Raw genomic sequence first — 27,184 nt, 5'->3', positions numbered from 1 at the left:
AGGCCTGTGGGTAACATGGGCTATGTGCATGTCACTACTAGTGACAGAAAATGGTGGTCATGGGTCAGCCAGTGACAAATCTAGCTGGCTTGTCCTCCTCTTTCCAGTTAGATTAGATTTATTCGACCTGAGGGATAGTTTGGCCCCCTGGGTAGGACTGGGGTTGGGCCAGCAAGAAGGCAGCTGGAGACTAAAGGCAAGAAGAGTCAAGCAGTCACTGCTGTCTTCAGGGTCTCCTTTCAGATTGTCAGCCCCATGGAGGGAGCAGCCTGACGGGGCCAGAGAGCTTGGACTAGGAGTCCCAACGGGAAGCAGAAGGATGCTTGTGGGATAAGCAAAGAGTAGCCCCTTGGCCGCACAGGAGACCCATGGGAGGGAATAAAAGGGAGAGGTCTGTGGTGGGGACCTTTTTTGAGAAAGTACCTTCAAGGCCTAACAGAGGGTCTTGAGCCTGTCCTCGTGTGGCATGCAAGGACCTCCATATAGGAGAGAAAAAATATGAGGTCTGGAACACTGGGTGCTGATGTAAACTCAACTCTATCACTTGGATAACCTTGGAAGAACTGTAGGCAAATTTGGGCCACAGTTGCTTCATAAGTAAAGCTAAGCAAATGGTTTTCAAACTGGGATCCTTAGAGCCCTAGGGTTCTGTAGACCTACCTTATAATTAGCCATTGGAAGACAGCCTCTAAACCAGTTCTTTCTGTCAGAAATAGAAAGTAAGTCACACATAGAATTTCAAATTTTTTGTAATTACCATTTAAAAAATATAAAATAAATAGATTAAGATATGGAAACAACCCAAATGCCCAAAAATAGATGACTGGATCAAGAAGATGTGGTACATATACACCATGGAATATTACTCAGCATTCAAAAAAGATAAACACATGCAATTTGCAGCAACATGGATGGCGCTGGAAGGGATCATGCTCAGCGAAATAAGCCAGAAAGAAAAAGAAAAATACCGGATGGTCTCACTCATAGCAGGAATCTAGAAAACTTAAATAAGAGACCAGGAAAAAGACTAATCAATACAAAGCAATAATCAAAATCAACAAGCAACTATAAACCAGAGATGGGGGGAAGAGGGGAAGTAGGGAGGGGCCGGGAGAGGAAGAACTAGAGTCAAAATAAGGGGGGGGGAATTGTATGGGAAATATAACCAAAATGAAAATGCATACATTGTGCAAAGATGAAAAATGAGGTAAGAATTATATAAAATAAAATATTTAAAAAAATAAATAGATGGAGTTATTTTTAACATTTTTATTTAATCTAATATATCTACAATAAAATTTCAGCATATAATTACTCATAAGATATTTTATATTCTTATTTTTGTACTAAGTCTTCAATGTCTGCTGTATAACTTGTACGTAAGCTCATCTAAATTCAAACCGACTGCATTTCCAGGGCTGTATGGCTTAGAGATGTAAACTTGGCTGGTGAAGTTATGAACGATCTCCCCCTGGTGGAAAAATCAGGAAAGTACATGAGACCAAAGGCTTAGAAGGAAGGGAGCCTGGGAAAGCAGTGAAAACCCAGGTGGGTTTGAGGACACAGTGACTCAGTCCTTCCAGAGGGTGAAGGTAGGGGACAGAGTGTGAGGACAGAGGTCATGACAGTCTTTTCCTCTACGGTGGGTTTTTCATGACATCTCATCATTTTCTCTGCAAATGTCTTTGTATTAGAGTGTGAACTATCACACGCATTTCCTTGGTTCAATCATCATGTATAGCCAAGGAGATGAGTGAAGGCATAGGGTAGAGCACATACAAATCAGAGAAGTGGGTCAAGATCAGACTCTTCAGGAATTTGTAAGTAAAAGCAGACTCACTGTTCACAGAGGAATTCACTGTGAAGGGGGAGGCATACAAAGAACAGGCACAGATTTGAGTGTTTTCAATGGAGAAAAATATTTGGACAACAATACAAGCTGTAGAACAAGGGTCATGATCAGATCAAGGGAATCAGAGGCACTCAAGAGGCAGAACAGCAGATCCCGCTTCATTGCTAGTGTTCCCTGTAAGATGCCATATCTAGTGATTGACCTGAAATTGACAATCAGTAATAGTCACTGCTCTCCATTCCCTGGTAACGATGATCTGAAGAATGACAGTTCAGTGACATGTTTGTAAAATCTGCAGTAGACTTCACAATGCAGGTTTGGTTGCCCCAAACCTTCAATGAAAACCAAAACTACAATACCCGAGAAGCGCATAAGACAAAGCACAATGAATCAAGATGTGTCTGTAGTGTTTTCTACACAGAAGTGACGCTGTGGTTCCAGCAGATGGCAGTCGCTGGCACGCGCTAGCAGCAGCCTCACAGTCACGTAGAGCCACTTCCAGCCCTGCCAGCTCCATGCACAGGAAGTCCCCACCCAGTAGATTACCAGCTTTTATTTTTTCTACTGCATTTTCACTCAACCTATCATTTAACTGTTCTATCTAGGTAGGTTTAGATACACAAAAACGGCTGTGTTATAGCTGCCTAAGTGTTCATGACAGTAACGAGCCAGGTAGGTTTGGAGCCCAGGAGCTGGGCCGTGTCTAGGTGTGGTGCAGGCTACCCGGTCTAGCTTTGGGGAGAGGACACCAGGATGTTCAAACAATGACAAAATCATCTACTGACCACAAAAATGTTTGAGATATTTCAAGACACAAAGTGATCAGATGCTGGTTGGGAAAATGCTGCCTGGACTTGCCTCCAAAAGGGTTACCTTCATTTTATAATAACCTATGTGTAAAACCAATGAAGCGAAGGGCACTAAAACAAGATGTGCCTGTATCCTCTGCACAGAAGTGATAATGTTGTTTCAGTGGAGGGCAGTGGCCAACCACGGATTTCTCTAGCATCTTTGAACTGACATTGCCAAGAAAGCCGGCTTCTTGGCCTTGAAGGACATTTGGGGCTTTGGGTTACTCCCCTTATTTTACCAAGAGAGAAATTTCCCTACTTCCCAGAATAATATGAGGCCTTATCGGGATTCACAGTCCTGTTTTTTAGTTTTGAGGATTTTATAGATAAAGATTTACATCTAGATCTTCTCAGACATGGATATGTGGTTTGCAAATATTTTCTCCCAGTCTGTATGTTACCTTAACAGGATAATTTGCAGAGCAAAAGTTTTCCATCTTGATAAAGTCTAATTTATCTATCTTTTCCTTTATGGATTATACTTTTGATATTATGGCTAAGAACTCTACCAATTTTAGGTTCCCCCTAATTTTCTTATTTTCTTCTTCTTTTTTTTTTTTAAAGATTTATTTATTTATTTATACAAGCACTGGGTACAGTCAGAAGCACGGGAGGGTGAGAGAATTCACCAGAGCCAGGGCGGGGAGCAGAGCAGGCAGAAGGACCAAAGTACACTGCTGAGGGGAGCAGCGGGCGCAGGAGAGGTCTGTGAGCCATGTGGGGCCCTCACCCAGCAGCCGGGGATTAAACCCGTGTTGCAGAGGCTGCGGGCAGCTTGGCAACCCAGCGCTCAACTGCTGTGCCACCGGGGAGGCCCAATTTTCTTCTTTTTTTCCCTAAAAGTTTTTATACATTTATATCTAGGATGCATTTTGAGTTAATTTTTGTATAAGATTCAAAATTTAGGTTGAGATGGGGGAAGGGTTGTTTATACAATTGTGATGATTATACAATTGTTCCAGCACCATTTGCTGGAAAGACAACCCTTCCTCCACTGCCTCGCTTGCGCACCTTTACCAATAACCAGGCAGGCAGAGCTGTGTGGGCTGTTTCTGAGTTTTCAGTTCTTTTCATTAATCTTCATGTCTATCCTTCTGCGAATACCACACAGTCTCCGAAACAGGCTGCGGATTCCTCGCAATCCTCTTTTCAAAATGTGTAAGCTATTCTATCTAGTTCTTTTGCATCTCCACATAATTTTTTAAATAAACATGTAAAAACTCTTGGAGGGTTTTAATAGGGATCGCATTGTAACTTTACCTCCTTTTGGGAAGAGCTGATACTTCTACTATGATGAGACTTTCAACCCATGAACCTGGCATTTCTTTCCATTTACTTAGCCCTCCTTTGACTTACATTTTTTCATTGAAGTAACATTGCAGTCTAACATTATTGACGTTCAAGGGGGCATCGTGGAGAATCATGTGCCTATATAACACAGTTCAATTCAATCCTTCTTCCTGCCATTGCGTCTTTCCCCAATTTACCCGCAAATCTCCTTTGATTTAATTCAACGTTTTGTAATTTTTAATAAATGTTTGTGCATATTTTGTTGATACATGCACATACATATTCTCTCTTTTTTGAGGGAGACTGAAATGGTATTATACTGTAATTTTGCTTCCACATGTTTATGGTTAGTACATAGAGAAATACAGTAGATTGCTCTATGTTGATCTTGTACCCTGCAACTTGGCTAAACTCCCTTCTGAGTCTGGGGATTATTTCAGCTTGTTTTGATTTTGGATATTCTGTAGCATTCTCCATGTTTGTCATCTGCAAACACGGACAGTTTTATTTCTTCCTTTCCAATCTGTGTGCCTTTGATCTCCCTTTCTTGCCGTCTTGTGCTGGCAGGGACTCATGGTGCTAAGCTGGGTGAGTGGTGAGAGTTCCTCCCTACCCAATCTTATGGGGAAACATTCAGACCATTAGCATAATGTCAACCGCAGGTTTTTTAGTAGATATTCTTTATCAAGTTGAGAAAATTGATAAACCCTGTCCCTAGGTGTAGTGGCAGGAAGGCCACTGTGCAGTTTCTATGATTCGAGCAGACCAGACAGGTAAAGGGGAGTCCAGAAGCCCTCGGAGGCTTCTCAGGCTTTTATTGAGCTTTTACATGTAGTGCAGCAACCAGGTACATGGCAGGCAGGGGTGCTGGGGGGCCAGGAGGCTGGCAGGTCTCCAAGCCCCCAGCAAGTCTTCACTCTGGGCTTCTTTCTCCCCTTCTCTTCCTCCTGCCTCTTCTGCTTCTGCTTCTCTTGGTGACAACCTCAATACTGAGCCATGGCCCACAGAAGTAAACTAGACAGCTTACAACAATGTAATAAATGCAGGTGCCCCATCAGGCGGGGCAATCCTAATGGTAGGAGGGCAGAAAAGCCTGAAAACCTACACTAGGTTTCTAGGAGTTTTATCATGAATGGGTATTGAATTTTGTCCAATCATTTTTCTATATCAAATGATCTAATGATGTGATTTTTCTCCATTAGGCCTTTACATGATGACTACATTACATTAACTGACTTTGAGTATAGAGCTGGTCATGAATCTCTGAAATAAATCTCACGTTCGGTTTGCTAGTACTTTGCTAAGGAATTTTTCATTTATATTCATTAGGGATATTGGTCTATAGCTTTATTTGGTTTTTGTACTGTCTTTGTCTAGTTTTGGCATCAGTGTAATTCTGGTCTCACAAAATAAGTTAGGAACTGTTCTCTCGTGTATTTTCTGGAAGGAATTGTGTAGAACTGGTGTTGATTCTTCAAACGTGGAAGAATTTGCTGAATTATCTGTACCTGGAGATCTCTTTTGCAGGATTTAAAAAAAATTATGATTTCAATTTCCTTAAGAGTTATAGGACTGTTCAACTTATTTATTTCATATTGGGCGAGTTGGGGTAGTCTGTGCTTTTCAAGGAATTCGGTTCCTTCATCTAAGTTGACAAATTTGTGTAGAGTTGTTTGCGGAATTTGATTATTATCCTTTGATGTCTTCAGGATCTATAATGATAGCTCCTGTTTCAGCCTGGTGTTAATAATTTGTGTCCTCTTTTTTTTGTCAGTCTTTCTAAAGGTCTATAATTTTACTGGTCTTCTCAAAGAGCAAATTTTTTGTCTTATATCTTTTGTTTTATGTTTTCAAACTTATTAATTCTTCTTTTATGTTTATTTTTAAGCTCTTCTACTTTGGATTTTCCTTTTCTTTTTCTAGGCTTTTATGTTAGGGACTTAGATTATTTATGAGACATTTTGTCATGTCTACTTTAAGTCTTAAAATGTTATAAATTTCCCTCTCAGAGCAGCGTAATGTCCCACAAAATTTGATATGCTGTATTTTCATTTTTATTTCATTCAGTGTATTTTTTCATTCTCCTTGAGATGTCTTTGATCCTTGGATTATGTTAAAGTAGATACTTATTTTCCAATCACTCACTTGATGAGGGTTTTCAGGAACAGTGAATTGGCTTAGTATTTTTATCATATTCTTTTTCAGCTGTTGATTTCATAGTAAGGTTATGTTAGAAGGAAAACCACATCACTGTTATTGCAGGAACCCAAGACTGTTAGCTAACTCATGTAGATATGAAAACATATAAGAAACTGCACACACATGCACACACATACACACCATGCACACACATGACATACTCATACCCATATCCAACCAGCAGAGGCCAAACTCTCATAAAAAAAAAAAAGACAAAAGGCAAACACTGTGGTAGGCAAAAAACAAGAAAAGGAAGATGCTTAGGAAGGGGAACAATGAGGTTAACACTTCAACTGAAAACAAAAAATAAGGCCAACCAAAACCTCCAGCAGAAATATCAGAGATGAGTTGAGTTGATGGTAGACATACTGTATTTTTTGTAAATTGGCAAGATCTGCCTTCTAAATTAATATCTGCCCCACTTCCCACCATCATTGTGCTGATCGTAACAAGGTCAATCCAACTAATTTGACTTTGAAAAACTGCAAAGAAAAAAGATACTGCATTTAATACAACAATGGAATGGGAAGCCCAGAATTAAAGATATAGCAAGAGGAAAGATAGCAACGGCTAGCAAAGGCATTCAATCTCCAATATATAATAATGTCCTTCTAAAATGGCATGCACTGAGGATCATAGACATATTGTATTTATATGTAGTATATATAAACATAGAAGGATATTTATAAAGTCTTTTTCCCGTCCATCTGATAAGTGTTTCTGTCTTCCAGTTTTCATGTCTTAATTTCTTACATTTAAATCTATCTGGAACTGGGGCCTCCCCGGTGGCGCAAGGGGTAAAGCACCACACTTTGAAGCAATCCGCAGCCTCTGCAGCACGAGTTCGATCCCTGGCAGGGAGCTACCCACATGGCACAGCAGACCTCTCCTGTCGCGCCCACTGCTCCCCTCAGCAGTGTATTTCAGTCAGTCTGCCTGTTCTGTTCCCCACTCTGTCTCTGGTGAATCCTCTCACCCCCCACACACCTCTAGCCTGTACCCCAACTCTTGTATGCATAAATAAATCTTATAAAAATTTATCCAGAACTTCAGATGGTTGCAGCTTTCTATCTGGCAGTGTCTAGGATCCCTCAGCTGCTGATTCATAAAATTAGCTCTTCAGGCTCCAAGTTGTAAATATACAGTGAGAGGCAATTTCACCTCCCATGGAAGCCAAGGAGTTAGACCAGGGTTTCTCAACCTCAGTAGTATTGCTGCTTTGGTAATTTTCTATTTGTATGAATTTGGCCTGTTCACTTCCACTCATCTTCAAGACTTAGCCTATGTCATCTCCTCCAGGAAGTTTTCCCTGAAGTGGCACCCAAATTATTTAACATTCCTGCATTTGAGAGAGAGCATTTTCGTGGGTAGGGGTTTGGGCCTCTGTGACTTTTATTTTTCCTTACATTTATTTTATATATATATATATATATGTATAAAACATCATTCTTTCTTTTTGTACAATGCTTTCTCCTCTCAGGTGTAGTCCCTGTAAAATTCCCGCCACCAATCTACCCGTACGCCATCACCCTAGTCCCTTGTGTTTTTCCCTTCTGTTTGATCCCTCTCCCTTCCCCTCCCCTGCAGTGTCTCTGATTAATAGCTGCCTGTTAATTTTGTTTTTTTAATTTATTATAATTATTTTTTTCTCTGCGACATTTTATACTCTCCACACCAAAGCAGCATGCTGACTGACCAATCCAGGGGGAGTGTTACTCAGTGGTGTGCAAGGTGACATTTGTGGTAAGGACACGCAGTGCGTGAGGAGAATGCCTCAGAACTGAAGACTTCAGGCAACTCAACTCAACCCAGTAAACGGATATTGCTCATCTTTCCAGCCTCAAATCCTGACAGTCCAGCTTTTGCACCACATACCTCACCCACTCTGCAGTGCTGGGAGGCCTGGGGTGCACTGTTACATAGGTGTTCCCAATACCTGGCATTCAGCTCCCTATCCCTGATCCCTTCTATTCATGCTCCAGATCTCCCTTGGAAACCTCCTTCTATATCCAATAATTATTTCTAGAGAGCTGACCTGTGCAGAAGGTATGGCTTCCTGTAATTCGTCTGCTACCATCATCCAGATAGCTGGAGCTAAAAGCTACTGAGCATGCACCAGGCGCTGTTCTTGACACAGAGCTCATTTACTCTGGCTGATCCTCATTCTAGTCAGCCTCGTTGATGCTGTGATTATCTGCAATTCATAAGGGGAAACTGAGGTGCCAAAATGCCATAGGCACTGGATCCTGGAGTCAGAGACCTTAGAGCAGCAAATAGCAGTTTCGTCTTTGATGCTACTGACAACATCAAAAAGACTCCATTAGGACCTCCCCGGTGGTGCAGCAGTTGAGCACTGGGCTGCGTGAGAGGCTGCCCCCAGCCTCTGCAGCGCTGGTTCATTCCCCGGCCTCCAGTGAGGGTCCCACAAAAAAAAAAAAGGCTCCATTATAACTCTCCCCACTTTCAGGACAGACCTAAGGAGTTTAGTCTTCTAGCAACCAACTATCCTCTGAATTCCTCACAAACCAGTCTTGGTGATGACAGCAGTGGTTTGCTCTGCCTGAGACAGGTCTGACCGAGGGAGCAAAGGGGCTGGAAAGAGAAACCACCCCAGCCAGCCACTGAGTCCCCCCAGTTCTCAATGTAAACACACTCTAGCCAGGCCCAGGTGTGGTTGGGTGGGAGAACAGCTGTCACAGAAAGGGCTGTGAGTAGGTGGGAGTAGGTGATTTCACTGCCGCCCGAGACCGAAGGGGTACCCTGTGAAGATTTAAGGGATGACCCAGAACAATTCTTCTGTCAGCACTACATGGTAAGTCAGGCAGGTCGCACTTCAGGGATTTCCCAACTGGGTTTTAATGGAAGCTAGGCAGAGAAGACACCTCTCTTAAAGCCACGTTAAAGGGGGAGACTGAGTAGGATGTGTGCAGGAAGGATGGAAAGTCAGCTTGGGGATTTTCCCCACACTGTCAGTGTTATGTGTTCTAACAAGTGTGTAATAAAGCACCCCCAAATATAAAGTCTTAAAATAAAAGCCATTTCATTATATATCATAATTTTGTGACTCAACAGCTTGGGCCAGGACTCAGCTGGGTAATTCTTTTTCATGTGGCATCAACAGAGGCCCATTGTTGCTACCGAGCTGCTAGAGGAGCTATTTCCCTCTCCTGTCTGGCCTACAGTCAGGACTTCCCTTATCAACTTTCCCTGTTTCTATAACACTGAAAGGCACAGAATAGTCAAAGCAAAAATAATCAAGGCAAAGATACAGAATAGTTGAGGCACATGATAACCCAAGCTCCCATACCCTGGTGATTCATTCACAATCATTCTTCCCCAATGAAAAGTCCATTGAACTAAAAAGACTGGCACTGGCCACTTTGGGTTCCTCATACCCCTGAATCAATAGACAAAAAAGGTATTTACTGTGCTGGCTGGGATGATGGATCCTGATGCTGGAGAAAAATTGTTCTGCTAATCCACCATCGAAATAAGAAAGAATGTGTCTGGAATACAAGACAAAAATCTAACACAGTTTCATGACTTAAAAAAAAAATTCAACAAACTGAGAATAGAAGGATCTTCTTCAGTCCCATAAAAGCCATGTATTAAAATTCTGATGAAAATTCTTATCACACTTTACAGGGAAAGGCTGGAATCAAGGCTCTCCTCTCTCACAGCATTGTACTGGAAGTTCAGTAAGGGCAATTAGGAAAGAAAAAAAAAGGCTTCTAGATTGGAAGGAAAGAAATCATAAGCAAATGAAATAATTTGATAAATGCAAATGTTTAAATTAGCCAAAAAATCAATTTAAGCTAATAAATGAGTTCATGTAATTCTTAACAGTTCTTTTCCAGTTTCTTGATAGCATCCTTTGACACACAAAAGTTATATAGCTTTAGCTCTTAATATTGGGATTTTAATCCATTTTCAGTTAATTTTTGGATCTCATTTAAGGTCAGTGTCCAGGGCCTCCCTGGTGGCACGAGGGGTTAAGACACTGCACTATGAAGCTATCTGGCAGCCTCCCCTGCAGCACGAGTTCAAGCCCTGCCCAGGGAGATACCCATAGAGCATAGCCAATTCTCCTGAATTTGTTTCAGATCCTTAACTAAAGCATAAGGAGAAGCACAGTTCCAGTATTGAGTCAGGCAGAGGTATAAAATGGTGTAGTACAGGTGAGTTCCTTTACAGACATTTTAAAGTTATGTTTTCCTCTAATTTTAATTGCCTATACCAGGAGTTTGGTGGAATTCAGAATCACGTGGAGAGCTGGTAAACCTGCAGACTTCTGAGTCCTGACTCCACAGGTCTGGGGATTCCCAAAAATCTGCTTTGCTAAAAAGACTCTCTGTAGACCATACTTTGACTGGAACTGTTATATACTGTTTTTCTTTTCCTTAAGCTAAAGAAAGTTTAGGACTTACTTAGTTACAAGTCTTTATGTAAGCTATTATTATTTCTAATAGTTGGGTAATTTTCAGCTGAGTTTTTTAGTTCAAATAATATTGTGGAGTAGAAGGCTAAATGTGCTGTTTTATTTTATTTTTTTTTCAAAGATTTATTTATTATACAAGCACTGGGTACAGTCAGAAGCGCGGGAGGGTGAGAGAATTCACCAGAGCCAGAGTAGAGAACAGAATAGGCAGACTGACGAAATACATTACTGAGGGGAGCAGCGGGTGCGGCAGGAGAGGTCTGTCGCACCATGTGGGACTCTCGCCGGAGGCCCGGGATCGAACCCGGCACTCCAGAGGCTGTGGGCAGCTTCACAGCCCAGCGGCCAACTGCTGCGCCACCACGGGAGGCCCTAAATGTGCTGTTTTAGCACACTAATTTTTAGATAATTGGTTTTACACCTTTTTTTTTCTGTCTAGTATAAGCATTTAAAACTAGATTTCTTTCAAAGTGCTTCTTTAGTTGTAGCCAGAGAATTTTAATATGTTATTGTCATTATTATTCAGTTCAAAATATTTTATACTTTGTTTCATCATTTTGGTTTTGACTCAGACACGAATCAAGAGAATTATGTTGTTTCACTACTAAATTATTGGGCTTTTTCTTGATATTCCATTTTTACTGATTTAAAGTAAATGATATCCCATTTACTTGATATCCCATTTTTACTGATTTACTGTCTTTTGTATGATTTGTTTTTCTCTGCTGAGACATTTTATCTTTTCATTCATTATCAATATGGTTTCTTTTGTTGCCTTAGGCATTGTCACGTGGTTTTATTTTATTTTATTTTTTAATTTTTTAATTTTTTTAAACAATATTTGCTTCCCCCACCCCTCAAGTGTAGTCCCCATAGAATTTCCTTCCCCAAGGCACCCATGCACCATCACCTCAGTCCCCTGTGCTCCTCCCTCCCTCCCACCCCTCTCCCTCCTCCTGCCCTGCAGGATGTCTCTGACTCATAATTGTCTGTTTTTGCTTTGCTGTGTTTTGTGCTGTTATTAAAATGTGGTTGTATTTTAATCTTATTGGCAAAATGTAACATCTGGAGCAGCACAGGACCAGTTTTTTCATTGTCTTTTCTTTTTAGTACAGGCCATGCTTTCCCATTTTTTTATATGCCAAATACTTTTGTCTAGTATCCTGAATGTTGTGCTATCCTAGGTAACGTTTTAAGAGACTGGATTCTGTTTCGTTCTTCTGGAAAGTATTGGTTGGTTGTTTGCTTAAACAGAAAATTAACCTGATTGTCTCAAACTCTATAAACTCTGTCTTCCCTGACTTGGGCAGCCACTCAAATCTCAGCTCTGTTCTCCCAGACACTGGTGCATTCATGGTTCAGGAACTGGTCAAATATTGGGGCAGGTGCACATAAGGAATTTGGGGCTCTCACTCTCTAGCCCTTTGCTGTCTGTGACTTTCCCCCCTCAACTTTCCAGGAACTGTAGTTGCCCTAAACTTGATTGATTAGTTTTTAAGATTGAAAAATTGTGAGTTTTCTGCTAGAACTTTCGCTGCTTCTCATGACCAGGTCCTGTCTTTAGGTGAAAGGCATAAAAAAGGAAATCTCATCCTATGCCATTCGGCTCTTTTTCTTTTTCTTTTTTTTTAATATTAGACATATTATGGCTGGATAAATCATTGTATATCCACGATGCAGCCAAAAAAAGAGCACATTAGAGCTGTATCACTTGACATAGAATGATTCCCACCAGATAATGGTTAACAAGAACAGTAAGAAAAAATGGTATTTTATTATCTGTTTTGGAAAGTCATGACGCAAATCCTCCATACATATACTGGCAGCAAAACAAAAAGAATGTAAGGAAACGTTGAATCTTTTTTTTTTTTAAAGGATTCCTCACTTGTATTATTTATCTTTTTTTTTTTTTTAAGATTTATTTATTTATTTATACAAGCACTGGGTACAGTTAGAAGTGCAGGAGGGTGAGAGAATTCACCAGAGCCAGAGCGGGGAGCAGAACAGGCAGAGTGATGAAATACACTGCTGAGGGGAGCAACAGGCACGACAGGAGAGGTCTGTCCTACCATGTGGGACCCTCACCGGTGGCCGGGGATCAAACCGGCACTTCAGAGGCTGCAGGTAGCTTCGCAGCCCAGCGCTCAACCACTGCGCCACCAGGGGAGGCCCTTATTTATTTTTTTTTAAATTGATGTAGCATTGGTTTAAAATATTATATAGCTGCTCTCTTTTTTCAAATACCTTATCCCTTCCGGTATTTACCATCATTTGGTAGCTCAACAGTGCCTCCAGGAAGATTTTCAATTTTGTTTTTGGTTCTATTCTAGGGTTTATAATTCTTATGCATAGAAGGGTTAATCTCATCCGAGTTTATTGGGATTACTGAAAAGTAGAACTCAGATTTTCTCTTTTATATAAAATAAATAATCTAGCATTGATAACCTGATAGTACAAGGGCTGCAAAATCCTCTTACCAACCCATTCCCATGGCATTATTCAGGATCACAGATCATCTGAGCCTCAATTTCCTCTTCTGTAAAAGAGAGGTTGTCATAACTACCAGTGAAAGGCAGGATAAAAGGAGCGGTGAGTGAAATGGATTAGCCCAGTGTCTCGCACATAGCAGGTGATTAGAACTCCCTCCCCTGCTCAGGCAGTGCTTAATCCAAGTTTCCCATCCTCTTTCTTTAAGGAACAATGACTTTACTTCCCTCTCTGAACTAAAATTCCAGCTCTGCCAGCGCTTACTTTGTCTTGTTTCTCCTTGACCCTCTATTCTCTATCTAAAACCTAACTAATTCAAATGATTAAATCAACTTGATTCAATATTGTTTTCTCGATGACTCCCCTCCTATTGGATACTTGGGTTGTTTCCACTTACTTGCATCTGTAAGAAGCTCAGAACTCCTGTGTGAAGAAGCCTTCTGCTCTGAGAGTTGATCCTTCCTGGGAGGGAAAGTCTGATCTCTCAAAGTCTCAGTGTCCATTGTAGTCTTGACATTATTTCATACTTTGGTTTATATGAAAGATGTTTGCTTCCTTTGTATCCTCTCTTCTTCCACCTGTTCCAAGAAACAGCAAGTTTCTTTTTTTTGTTAAGATTTATTTATTTATACAAGAACCAGGGCACAGACCAGATGCACAGGAGGGTGAGAGGATTCACCAGAGACAGAGTGGGGGGCAGAACAGGCAGATCTACTGAAATACACTGCTGAGGGGAGCAGCAGGCAAGACAGGAGAGGTCTGCTGCGCCATGTGGGTTTCTCCCCAGCCGGCCAGGATTGAACCTGCACTGCAGAGGCTGTGGACAGCTTCACAGTGTGGCGCTCAACCGCCTGCTCCACCAGGGAGGCCTGGAACAGAAAGTTTCTTAACACAACCTTGCTATCGGAATTCTGCACTTTTTAGGAAGGAAAGGAGCAGCACAGGAAAATAGAAAGGGAGGAGAGGAGGGAAGAAGAGATGAGAGGAGGAGAGGAAGAGTAAATGTTCACTAGATGTTTGTTGAAGAAATGACTCTGGAATCATTAGCCTTATTTTATAGATGAGGACGTACGGTTCAAAAAGGTCAAATAGCTTTCCCAAGAGCAAAATAAGGGGACCCATATTTGATCTCAGTATCTCAAATCGAGTTCTACTGCTCCTTCCCTATACCTGCTGAGTATAGCTGTCTAGCTTGTGCTACTCAAACAGCAGTCTTCATGGAGAGAAAGGCTTGTGACAGAATGCAAACTTGTGCACTGCATCCTTCATGAAGAAAATCACACTGAAAAAGAAATGCTAACCAGGGCCTCCCCCGTGGCGCAGCGGTTGCGCGCTGGGTTGCAAAGCTGCCTGCAGCCTCTGCAGCGCTGGTTCGATCCCCGGCCACCGGGCGAGGGTCCCACATGGCGTGCAGACCTCTCCTGCCGCCCGCTGCTCCCCTCAGCAGTGTGTTTCGTCAGTCTGCCTGCTCTGCTCCCCGCTCTGGCTCTGGTGAATTCTCTCACCCTCCCGCACTTCTGCCTGTACCCCAGTGCTTGTATAAATAAATAAAAACAAATCTTAAAAAAAAAAAAAAAAGAAATGCTAACCAAACTAAACAGTGCGATTAGTGACTTCATGTTCTGGTGAAAGGTCTTACCCCACTACAGTTTTCAATGAGGAGTAAGTCTTGGGCCACTTTTTTTGTAATATGGATCCTAACCCCTGAGCCCAACCATGTGGCTTTAAATTCCATGCCTCTATCATTTCAGACACTCTCAACATCTAATGGAGCTCTCGAGCAGCCCGGGGACCATCACCTATGATTATGACAGTAATAGCTTTCTGTGTGAGTATGGGAACTTCAATGCTGCCACCTCTACCATCAGCACCCTGTACACCTTGGTGTGTTTCTTCAGCCTGCTGGGCAACAGCCTGGTGTTGTGTGTCCTGCTGAAGTATGAGAGCCTGGAATCCCTCACCAACGTCTTCATCCTCAATCTGTGCCTCTCAGACCTGCTGTTCTCCTTCACATTGCCTTATTTGATCTTTGTTAACTACAAGGGCATGGTGTCAAGTGACTTCTACTGCAAGCTCAACAGCATGGTCTTCTCCGTCAGCCTCTACAGCAGCATCTTCTTCCTCACCATCATGACCATTCACCGTTATGAGTCCATAGTGAACCCCCTCTCTTCCCTGCGCATCCACACCCTCAAATTCCGCGTGGTAGTGATTGCAGTCGTGTGGATAGGCAGCATCCTGTTTGCCATCCCTGATGCCATGTTCCATACGAGCATTTCAGGTGCCTGTCGTTATTCAGAAACGAAGTGGTTTGTACTCTCAGTCTACACGCACAACTTCTTCTTCTTGGTCTCCCTGGCATCTATCCTGTTCTGCTACATGGAGATTCTCAAGACCCTGCTCCACTCGCGGTCCAAACAGCGCCACCGGACAGTCAGGCTCATCTTCACCATCGTGGTGGTATACTTCCTCAGCTGGGCTCCCTACAACCTGATGCTGTTTGCGCAGTCACTAAAAGATCTTGGAGTCATACAAAGCTGTCACACCATAAACCATATTCGGGAAGCCGTGATGATCTGCCGCATCATTGCCTTCTCCCACTGCTGCTTCAACCCGGTGCTCTATGTCTTTGTTGGAATCAAGTTCCGCAGCCACCTCAAAAGTCTGCTCAGGCAATGCTGGTTCTGCTGGCAGCAGGGGTCCAATGTTCCCCTAACACCACATTCCCCAGGTGCCTTCAACTTTGAGGGTGCCTCCTTCTACTGAAAGGAGTTTGGTGGTGTAGGCAAAGGTGGACAGAGTTGGAGTAGAGGCATAAGGAAATGGTCTGGGCAGGATGGAGGAGACGGTGCAACATTGAGGGTGCTATGGCTGTGGGGGTGGGAGCGAAAGAAATACGTCACACCATGCCCACTCTTGTGAGTAAAGCGGCTTCCCAACTGTAAATTTTATATTGCCACCCAGAAAAAAATGTTTCTTGGGCTCTGAGTTCATCATTCATCCCTCCATTTATTCCTTTAGACATGGAGACATGGCTTTCTAAAACATGAAGGGAGTCCCAGAAAGGACCATCCTTCACTTTATGAGGGATGAAACTCAATTATGTGTGAAAATTGTGCAGACAGCTTGCTGGCAAGATGATCTTTTCCCTGTAATGTTGTCCATCCCAGCTGGTTTTGCAGTTGTTGCTGACTGTGGACGCATCTGTCTGCAAAAGTAGCAATATTCTCAAATAAGCATAATTAGAATGAAGTTGGGATTCTAAACACCTACAACTAAACTGGACATGTGTTCTGTATCATATTTCCAGTTTCTAGTATGCAGACTGGAGGATGTATATTTAGTCCATAAATCGCTCGTTAAAGGAATGAATTGCACAAAGTGCTACTTCCTGCACAAAATATTTATTTGGAAGACATGAAGATGAACAAGATACTGTTACCACCCTGCCAGTAGTTCAACTCTGATGGCCCCAATTAATAAACACCCACCTTGGCCAAGATTCCTCCAACATTCCCTCCTGTCCAGGTGGATGTTGAGGCAGCAGTGCAGGTTTGTCACCTTCCACCTAAAATATTTCCCCCCTGCTTGGTTGATGGCACCAGCTTCCTTCCAGTCATCCACACTCCAAAGTGGAATCATCTTGGAATCCTGCATTTTATATCCCTCCCCTCCCATAGCCAAGCCCTATTGACTGTCTTCCCAGTGCCCCTTAGAGATGTTCTTGCCATTACAGGTCCAAGACTCCATCCCAAATGGTGTTACTTCCTCAGCATCTTTCCCATTGCTCCTCTCTTTCCCCTTGAAGCCATCCTCTGAAGTGACACCAGGGTGGTTCCTCATTATGTACAAATAAAACCCAAATACCTTAGCATGCCCCCTACAATCTGGTTCAGGTGAATTTTCCAATCTTATCCCACCCTAAGCCTCCAGCCCCAAGTATCTTGAGATACAACCATAAAAGGCCTTTTCTAGACATTCTTCTCCCCAATCTCCTGCCACTGGCTATTCTGTCATTCTGTCACCTGAACCTGGAGCACCTGCCCTTCTACCTCCAAGCCTACAGTCCCCAGCTGAAAGTTCAGCTCCCTCAGGAAGCCCTTCCCAGTATGTAAATCTGGTTGCCATGGCACTCTGCTTGCCCCCTTTAGAATATCACTTGTCACTCTTCCCCTTGTGTCACTGATACACAAGTGCATGCCTTATCTCCCTGCCAACCATGGAGCAGGCATTCTCACTGTGTACTAAGCAGGAGCAAAAAATGATGACTGTCATTATTCCACGTTTTGTTTCTTGGAAGCCATGCCACAGGGGCACATTGTACCTTCCTTGCCCCAGGCTATTTCTTTATAGATATTAATCTTTCTTCCCTTGTCTTCCCTTCTCAGAGTGCACTGCTTATCCTCTGTGGCAGTGGTTATCCTTGATCTTGTTTTTCAACTAGTGATACACACACCCGCCCTTATACTACCCCATAGCTTCATATCCAAAGGTATAGATAAAAGCTATGCTTTAAACTTTGCCATTCCTCACAGACCTGGGACCAACCTTGTGAACGTGATTCAGTTCTAGATGGGGCCTTTGGAAAATCTTACTTGGTGATTCTAATTTATGTCCCAGTTAGGAATATCTGGCTACAACTGCTTGAAAATGGGAATTCCAGACTCTTCCATAGTTCCTTGAGCATGCCTTTGCAGAGTAAGTACTCAATATACACTTGTTGAATAAAGTAGCTTCTATCACAGTCTCTGAACTGGAGACTTATCAGCTGGAAACTTAAGAGCTTGTAAGTCATTTTCCCCACTTCAGTTTCAGGGATCTATTGGGTGGCCAGCTTTGCAGGAGTTTTAGAATGCTCAAGAATTTGCTAATCAGTAAGGGAGGGAGGGGTGAACGCTCACCATGTATGGGAATAAACAGCAAAAGGAGGGAGACAGTGAGGTAGTTATGGGGTCAGAGCTAACCTATGGATTTCTGTCAGGTTAATCATTTGGCACCTCTCCAGACTGATAAAATTGAAATTTTGTTTAATTTGTATTCAGAGGGTAGGTTGAGTCCAGGGCCCAGAGGGCAGAGGACTCCAGCTCACATACCCTCTTGGCCAAACCGAGCACCATGGGTTTTGAGTCTATTTTGCTTAGAAGGCAGGTAGGTTTGAGGGCCTTATATCATTCTAGGACAGGCCTTTTGAGAATCTCAGTCCACCATCTCCTTCTCTACCCTATTCGTGCACACCCTAGAATGCTTATTTAAGTATTTCTTCCCACACATCTAGTCATATCCCTGGGAACAATTAAATACAATTATGTCCTGCTCTTTACATTTCTAATAATGCTTTGGCATCCCCGATAAACTAACTCCGAGGGTCATCTTTAATCAATAATCTGCTCTCAACTAGTCTTTAAGAATGCAAGAGAAGAGGCACAGAGAAAGGGCATTCTGAATGGGGAGGAGGAGGAGTATCTATCCGAAACGGAGCCGCAGGTGAGACTGCCGGAAGGAGTAGCCAGAAAGTTAGACACCAGTGACCACACACCACATTCTTTGACCACAATCCTTCATGCTTTCTCCTCCCTCCACTCATGGAAAAATCACTGTTCAACCTCAAGTGGACTCTTGTGGGTATATTTCTCCTGCTGTAGTAGAAAAAGCTGTCCTGGACCCAGGGCTGAATATCTCCAACCATGCCTAGAACCTAAAATGCCCATAGTGGTTCCCAGGGAAGATCCTAGTTACAGCATCTCCACCTCCACACACTCTGGGACAAAATCAGGGAGAAAAGAAACTCTGATCTTTGGGAATGTGCCTCCCAGCCCAGGGCAGCCCCAGAACTTAGATGACCTCAGTAAGAATGGGAGTTACTTTAGGACATCAACCCAGGTTTGCATTTCTAGAACCTTCCTCAGTAACCTTAACTTCTCCAGTTAAACTAAAGAAAAATTCCCCAAAGAAGTTCCTTGCTAAGCACCCAGCCAGAAAAATGTATAATTTCCTATTAGAGCCAATATTTGTGGGGTTTCTTTACTTTCAAAATAAACAGAAGATGCTTTTAAAAATTAGCAATGTTTAGTGATTTTTTTTATTCTCTTTATCCTTATTATTGGCAAAGATCAGAGTTAGATTGCTGAAATAATTGTAACCAAAGTAGGAGGAAGAGATAAAGGTGGGTACTTCCTTTTCTAAACTTCCATCATTCATTGCAGTAAATCTTTGTCAATCATTCAGGCCAGAAAAATATGAATTACTATTGCAATATAGTATTACTATTGCAATTTCCCCTTTTGTAAAAAGGAGAAATTTGGACAAAGGGACAGAGCCATGTAAAGACTGAGGCTGTGTTACTACAAACTAAGGGACACAGGAGATTGTCAGTGACCATGAAGCTAGAAGAGAGGTATGGAATAGATTTTCCCTCACAGCCTCACAAGGAACTAGCCTGCCAACACTAAGCTCAAACTTCTAGTCTTGAGAACTGTGAGACATTACATTTCTGTTGTTCAAGTCACCAAGTCTGTGGGACTTTGTTATATGGCCTGAGCAGAAAGCACAGGACACAAATTTCAGCAGATGGGAGGGGAATACTGGGACATTGCAGAAGGCTCCGTGAAGTTTTGGTGTCTACCTTGCCCTCAGGAGGCTGCACCTAACCAAAGACTCTCACAGGCGAGAGGAAACTGACTTTACCAAGACCTATTCTGTCCATGCTGGGTCTATGCATTTCCACAACTGGCAAACACCTGTGAGGTTTCGAGGTTTCTGTTTCATCTCAACAAGGCACACACTCCAACATGCAGGACGTGGTTCTATTTGTAGGCAGCATGCTAGATCACATAGGAACTTGAAAAATACCGGATCTGGGTCCCACCCCCAGAAATTTTGATGTACTTATCTGGGGCGTGACCCGGCATCGAGATTCTTTAAAAGTTCTTTAGTGCCTCTCATACAGAGCCAAGTATGAGAGCCACTGATCTAGTGTTTGGAGTCACTTGGTCATGCACTCAATATTTACTGAGCACCTACTATGTGCTTATACGCACCATGCCACTTTCTCACTACAAATTGCAAGGTAGACCCTCACTATTGCCCAAATGAGAAAAGGGGTGCTGGAGAGATAAATGACCTACTGAAGTTCAGAATGTCAGTTAGATCCACATCAGAGATTTCCAACTCAGCTGTGTCTTGTTCCCCAATACCTACTCATTCCTCACATCAAGCTGCTTTTCCATTCCAGAGATGTGTCCATCAGGATTCTCAGCTATAGTCAGCCACTGGTTGCCAAAGCAGAAGAGAAATGTATGGAAAAGACATGGGGCATGACTGCATTGTGAGTATGTCAGAGATGCCAGGGTACAATGTCATGATGTCTACAATTATACTGCAGATGATTCAGCAAAAAGAAAAATGAAAAAAACGTGTTACACATAAACATGTTAGTTATACAAAATAGATAGGAAAACAGGAAAATTGGGTGGAGCAAAAGGAGGCTGTCTGTGGCACAAGCACCCTGGGAGCCAGAGATCACAGATGCTCTAGAAAGCCTTCTGCCAGCCCCTCTGCACAGAGCAGGAGATAAGCCAAGGCCAGTAGCCACATCTGGCCCCATGGGAGCTAGGAAAGCAAACTTCGACTTCTTGGTTCCTGCGGGAGAAGTGGGCTCTCTCCTACCAAGACTCATGTGGTGAGGAATCCCCCCAAGCCAGAGAAAAGTCTGGCCACCAAACCAACACAGGGTCACAGCCTATGGGAAAGTGGTATCATGATAATGATACATCAGCCTTGCTGAGTCTACCTTCCAGCAATACGGGAGGTCAGAGAGGTCACACCAGCGTGCTCATGTGAAAACATTTTGGAAAGAAGCCTTGACAAGCAGTAAGATCAGAGCCATTCCAAACTATTCCTTTCAGCAGTGCAGCTCCTGCTCAGGCCAGTGAAGCTCGTCAGTGAGACAACAATGCTCTTGGAAAACGGCAGGTTCAATTACTCTCTTTATTTATTTATTTATTTATTTATTTATTTATTTATTTATTTATTTTCTTACATCGTTGTTCATTTTTGTCAATTTCTTCTCTTTAATAGTATTGAAAATTTCCATCCTACCAGCCATTTACTTAAAGGTTATCGCTTGATAGCAAAGATAAGAATTTTTCTTAAGGAGCCTTTTTGTGGTTTCCCCCCACATATGAGCTGTAATTGATTTCCTTTATTCTGAGTATCAAGAACCAACTTAGAAAAGAGAACTTTATTTTTCTATTAAAAAAAAAAACCTTATCATACCAACAATATTGGGCATGAAGCACTTAAAGCCTCTTTAGGTTTGCCTTGAGAATTTGAGTCTTCAGTGGAAAAAAAATCACTTAATTAGGAATCTGAAATCCAAGATTCTAGTGCCAGCTGTGCCACTAGTTGGCTGGTTATGCTTCTGTGAAAAGTGATGATAATGATGACAATGGTGGTGGTGGTGGTGGTGGAGGTGGAGGTGGTGATAGCAATGATGGTGATGATGGTCCAGTGCTAAAAATGGTGATGCTGGTAATGATAATAGTAACACGGCCATCAATTATTCAACACTAAATTTTTATCAAGCACCATCCCAGAGTGCTTGTCTTAGCTCATGTAATACAAAATATGACTTGAAGTTGCTAATATTGCCTCACTTAAAAATAAAGATCAAGCACAGAGAGGTTAAGCAAATTACCCAAAGTCACATAGACAAGGATGCTGGATCAGATGACCGATATGAAAACATCTCTTATTTTTAATATCTCAGAAAACAGTTCTGACTGGGGTTGGAGGAATAATTTCCCTTTGCCATGTCCATCCCCCTCTTCCCTTCTCCTTTCATAGTTTTTAACAGGAATAATGGAAGTCACTTCTTCCCAATCATTGGAAACTGATTAGTTCATCTAGCTAATTTACAGTGGCATCTACATCTAATTTATAAATGATGAGGTGTCATAGCCTAAAATTAACTAAGAAATTGATTTTCTTTTCTGTATTATTCTATCCAGACAACTACCTTCATTTGTAATACTGGGGCTATGGCTCCTGATTGGACACGGCTAAGTAAGTCCTGTGAGGAGAAAGCTGTTCCTGGCTGAAGAGGGGGGAACAAGGGTAGAAAGTAAAGGATGATGTAGCAGTAGCTAAGAAATGGAGCCCTGTGACAGGCTGAAGCACCCTGTGTACTACTGCTCTTCTCTCTTTTGCCTATTGTAGACATTATTAATAAATGCACTTTGTTCTATTAAGTCCAGCCTGGGATTGCTTTGCAACTTATAAATAGAAAAAGAAAATAGAAATTGGACTGAGAGTGGGGCAGAGGAAAGGGTGTCAGTTCATTCAGTAAAGCATAGTTTCTGAGTAGAGATTTTAAGAAGGTTTCTGTTGTTAAGAAATGAGAAGGCCTCCCTGGTGGTGCAGGGGATTGGGCACAGCACTGTGAGGCTATGGCACTGTGAGGCTATCCGCAGCTTTGGCAGCAGGAGCTCAATCCCCCGCCTGCCAGGGGGCTACCCACATGGCGCAGCAGACCTCACCTGTCTCACCCGCTGCTCCCCTCAACAATGTATTTCGGTCAGTCCGCCTGTTCTGCTCCCCTGTCTGTCTCTGGTGAATCCTCTCACCCTCCTGCACCTCTGGCCCATACCCTAGTTTTTGTATGCATAAATAAATAAATAAATCGTAAAAAAAAAAATCTTTAAAAGAAGAGAATCAAAAGATGTGTCATTAAGCTCATCAATAATAATGCTTTCTATTAATACGATATATTAAAAAGATTATTAATATTTCAACATGTAATTAATATAAAAATGTTAAAAACTAATTTACACTCTTGTTTCTTACGAAGTCTTTGAAGTCAGGTGTATTTTTCACTTACGGCACACGCATTGTTCAGCTCAAACTAGCCACATTTCAAGTTCCCAAAAGCTACACACGGTCAGAGCCGCTTTCTAAATCGCAGACCTATGATTTGTGGGCACACATGGAGGCCGGGATCGCAAGGGTTAACCTAGCGTTAGTTCCAAGGGGCAGAGTTGGGCTTGGGACCAACCACTGGGAAGTTTTCGAAGCTCGGTCCTGAGGAGCATGCCGGGAGTTGTAGTCCTCACCCCTCTGTCCATGGAGTCCGGCGGGAGTTGTAGGCTTCGGGCTGCAGAGCATGCCGGGAGTTGTAGTCCTTGCCCCGCCGCAGCGGGCTCTGCGCATCATGGCCGCGCACAGCACCCTCCAGTACTCTTCCGCTTGGCCCCAGAAAGTTTCGGTTCTGCCAAGCCTTGGACTCATGAGCGCGTAAGTGCCATGGGGGTCTGGCCGGACGTCAGGGGCACTTGGGCTACTCTGGGCTCCACAGCGGAAAACTTCTCTCCGGGTGTGGCTTATCACCTGTTGCTATTACCGCATCCGCTCCTGGCCCTTCGCCCCACGACGAACCCTGCCGGAGCCCTAGCCTTTGCCCTCGCCCTTGCCCTCGCCCTTGCCCAGCGAAGCACTTCGGACCGGTGAAGCCGACCCTAGAACCCAGGTTGCCTCTTATGATCAGTTAGAGAGAACCCCCACCCCCACCCCACCCCAGTTCCAATTCCATGACCCCCAACGACTGAGGGACTGCAAAGGAGCCTACATGTGGGGAGTCTCAGAACAAGTCTTGCATCCATTAGGCACATAGGGACAGAACCTGGAGTTTCTGCTTACGTTGTCCCAGAGACCGCTGACCTTCAGAAGTTCAGTTTCTGGCTTAGCTGGGCTGGGACAGCCTAAACCTTTACTTTGCGAGATTCCAAGGATGCCTGGGTCTAATCCCTTCTATGAGGGGACGGTTTGTTCATCTCCAGCCATCCTCATACCATGGCCCATCCTACTTACCCACTGTCCTTTGTATCCAGGCGCAGGGTATGGAGATAGCCTCCAAATGTTCTTTCCTGAAACACCTGTGGATTAGTGAATTGTCTCTGGTTTACTGCACTGAACTTGGGCTAGAGTCCTGGCCATTCAGAACCTAGATTGGGGTCACAAAGAAAGAGCTGAATTTTATTTTACTTCATTTTTAAGAAAAGCACATGTGACTGACACCTTAACTGTGTAGCTCCCTGTTAATGCAGGTGTCTTCTGAGGTCTCTTGTCACTCATCGCAGTTACCATTAGCTACCCCACTTACCATAGTGTCTCTGTTGACCACAGCCTCTTAACTTATTTTACCACAGCAGTTTCCTTTCCTCATGCGAAGTGGGTCAAGGTTCTTTGAGGGCAGAGGATCAGGCCTTAATCTGTTTACTGCCCTACTGCCATTGAGCCTTGTAGTCTCTTGTAGCAAGCTAATTCTGCGGTCATCTGGCTAATGTGACTGCCAGTTGTTAGAATGGAAAAGAACTGACACGTTGAGGTTTTCTGCTTTCAGTGGCTCCCATTTTTTTGAGTGAGCCCATGCTGAATGGGTTCCACTTGCCCCTCTTGCCTGTGACACCACTATATACTGATACTGTTTTCTATCAGTTGTAATCTATTGTTATCATCCTGGAAATCAGAGTTAAATATTTCTGATTTTTATCAGTGATGGGACTTTTTTGATCAGAAGGTTCTGAAAAGATTCTTTCTTAAAGAAACAGGTTTTTGACTTGTATTAGAAGTGCTTATCTTTCTGTAGTGCTTCATTTAGTTTAAGTTGTTTTCAATATTTTACTAGGAAAATAGTTATACAGAATCATTGAAGGAATTGTGTAATGAGTATCTGTATACCCTCTTGATGGTTCTACAATTAAGAATTTACTTGTTATTTTTGTGCTTGCTTTAGAGTTGACCCTCTACCTGCATCTTGGATGGTCGTCACTCCTGTGACTGGTTGGGAGGCACTAGTGTGGGTTCAGGAGCCTTACTTTAGCCTAATACTTTTAGGGGGGGACGTACCCCCACAGATGTTTGTGATGAGAGGAACCACCCACAACAGAACAAGATCAAAGCAGCTGGTGCTCTCGGCCCCGTTGGTCTCCCACAGCTGTGGACTGCTGTCTCCAGAACACATAGAAGGCACTCAAGAAATGGCAGTCCCCACTTCCTTTTAGGGAAACTGGGCTAGTGGATAACTTGGGTTTCCTAGTGATTCCCAGGACAGTTGTGGTGACTCAAGACTAAGATGTTTTTAAATACGAGGCAGAGGAAGCATATTGTTTAGCTGTGGTCTCAGGATGAACACAACTGTTAGGAACTCAGCATTTGGGGGCACATTCGGTGGAGCAGCCTCCAGCAGCAGAGCAGGTAAGATTCATTAACTGGTGCCTTGTAGCCAATCAGAGGCTGTGAGCAGAAAGGAGTCACGTTTGACTTTGTCAATATCTGCTCAAGGTCTGGTATGTTACGGCCCAGCTCAAAAGATTAAACATTTTCTATTTGTTTGTCATCTCAATGCCAGGTTGGTGAAAGAGCCTCTGTTTGAACAACTAAATAAATCAGGAGGGTAGGTACTGAAATATTTCCATGGGCCTGTGTTTATCTTCTTGCTGTATTTAGATATGTCTCTAAAAATGGCCAAAGCATCTGTACTGTCCCCTTGAGATAGTACAGCTAAGACCTCCAACCTCAGAGCACATGGGCTTCCTGAATTCTAGAGGAGGATGGCAGAAGCTGTGCTCAGTTGGGCAGGAGGCATTTTCCCCACTTCCTCATGTTGGAGCCAGGCAGCCTGGTAGATTTAGTGGCTTCAGTGGTGCTTGCTGTTCGCATGGATCTCTGTGACATTTGAAAGGCACCAAATGCCTGCTTTTAGTTTGGGCCATATCCTGTGTTCAGGCCTGAGGATGTGGCATCACTGTGGTTCGAGAACAAACTTAAGGCTAATCTATGGTTTGGTTTTGCTGCTAGTGGCCCTGGTGGCTGATTCCAGGAGCTCAAGAGTAGGTATAACCAATCACCTCAGGAGCCTGGGGTACAGCACCTCAGTCTGGGGCAGAAAATCAAGTTACGGGGTCCCTTGGAGTTCAGAAGAAAAATCCAAAGCAAAGAAAGCATTCCAAGCAAGCCATTAGTGTGCAGGGAACTAGGCACACTAAGAATCCCTGTAAAAGGTCCAGGATGGACCAGACAGTTGAACCAGAGGTGGTAGTTTAACATGGAGGTAGAAGGAATTTCCTGGAATTGAACCTGTAGCCCCAGGTACTTTTTCCAGGGCAGCTAAGGCCTTAGTCAAGAGCAGGAAAGGGACACTTAGAAGCCTCAGTCAAAGTTAACTGTTGAGAATGTCTGTTCTTCCCCTTCCCCATATCTTCTCTGAAGAAAGGTGTACAGTGAGCTGTCCACATTGCACCTGAGTAAAAACACCACCACACACAGGTAGCAAAAGGTCTAATGACTTCCCCAGGACAGACGGGTTTGCTAAAATTGCCTGAAAATAGTTTGGTGAGCTAATCATGGAGCTCACCTGATCATGGCACAATCTTCATTGCATTAGTTACTGCATGATAGGTAGTGGAAGTTGCACATGACTAGCCTGATGGCAAAATTCGAATAGGGTCCAAATAGGCAAGACTCAGCTTCAGTTGATAAAAGAGAAGACAAATATCTCGCCCATTGTTACAACTCTAACTTCAGGGTCATTTGGGCCTTGTCCCTCCTCTAGCCTCACCTCCTTCCCCATCTGCAACCAGTTGCTGCTCTTGTCATCCAAGAAACTCAGCAAAGCGCAGATCCATCAATACTTGCCCCACCCTTGCAGAATTCCTGTTTGATGATTCCAGGAGTGGAAAGAAAAGGGCCTTGGGCCAGGTTGGGTGAGTGGGGGTGGTGTGGTTGTGGCAGTGATTATCCTTGGATGCGGTAAAAAGGCGACTTCTGGAAAGGCTTGGGATGAGAGCCAGGGTGCACACTCACCTGTGGTCATACTTAATCCATCCGGTCTCTAAATGACATTATTTTGTTTACTCTTGGAAAAGTAACTCCATATTTTCACAGTAGTGACAGTATAACATGTGTAACTACTACTTGATCTTTTAAGTACATTCTTTTAGTCAAAATAAAAGTAATTTATGATCTATAAAGCAAAGTTAAAAAAATGAAAGAATAGACTTTTTGAAATCTTAC

The 27,184-nt window shown here is 43.1% G+C and overlaps 1 protein-coding gene and 1 long non-coding RNA gene across 2 annotated transcripts; one reads left to right on the top strand and one right to left on the bottom strand.

The window, feature by feature from the left end:
- Positions 1-1,325: 1,325 nt before the first annotated feature.
- LOC129145523 (uncharacterized) lies at positions 1,326-23,634 on the bottom strand. The gene is made up of 3 exons (XR_008551219.1): positions 22,995-23,634; positions 13,515-13,695; positions 1,326-1,471 (listed from the first exon to the last, which is right to left on the bottom strand). It is a non-coding gene; the product is annotated as an uncharacterized LOC129145523 (long non-coding RNA).
- XCR1 (X-C motif chemokine receptor 1) lies at positions 14,885-15,923 on the top strand. The gene has a single exon (XM_037527794.1). It carries the CDS (start codon positions 14,885-14,887, stop codon positions 15,881-15,883), a length of 999 nt encoding a protein of 332 aa, XP_037383691.1. The 3' UTR covers positions 15,884-15,923.
- Positions 23,635-27,184: the final 3,550 nt, after the last annotated feature.

The sequence above is a fragment of the Talpa occidentalis genome, unplaced genomic scaffold (assembly GCF_014898055.3).
Source record: "Talpa occidentalis isolate TD23 unplaced genomic scaffold, MPIMG_talOcc4v2.1 talOcc4.10, whole genome shotgun sequence".
NCBI classification, from domain to species: Eukaryota; Metazoa; Chordata; class Mammalia; order Eulipotyphla; family Talpidae; genus Talpa; species Talpa occidentalis.
Note: the sequence above shows the minus strand (reverse complement) of the source record. Positions and strands in the feature narration are given on the sequence as shown.

What these genes read in the sequence shown, in the direction of transcription:
- XCR1 (XM_037527794.1), top strand. Translation starts at nt 14,885, where the DNA reads ATGGAGCTCTCGAGCAGCCCGGGGACCATCACCTATGATTATGACAGT.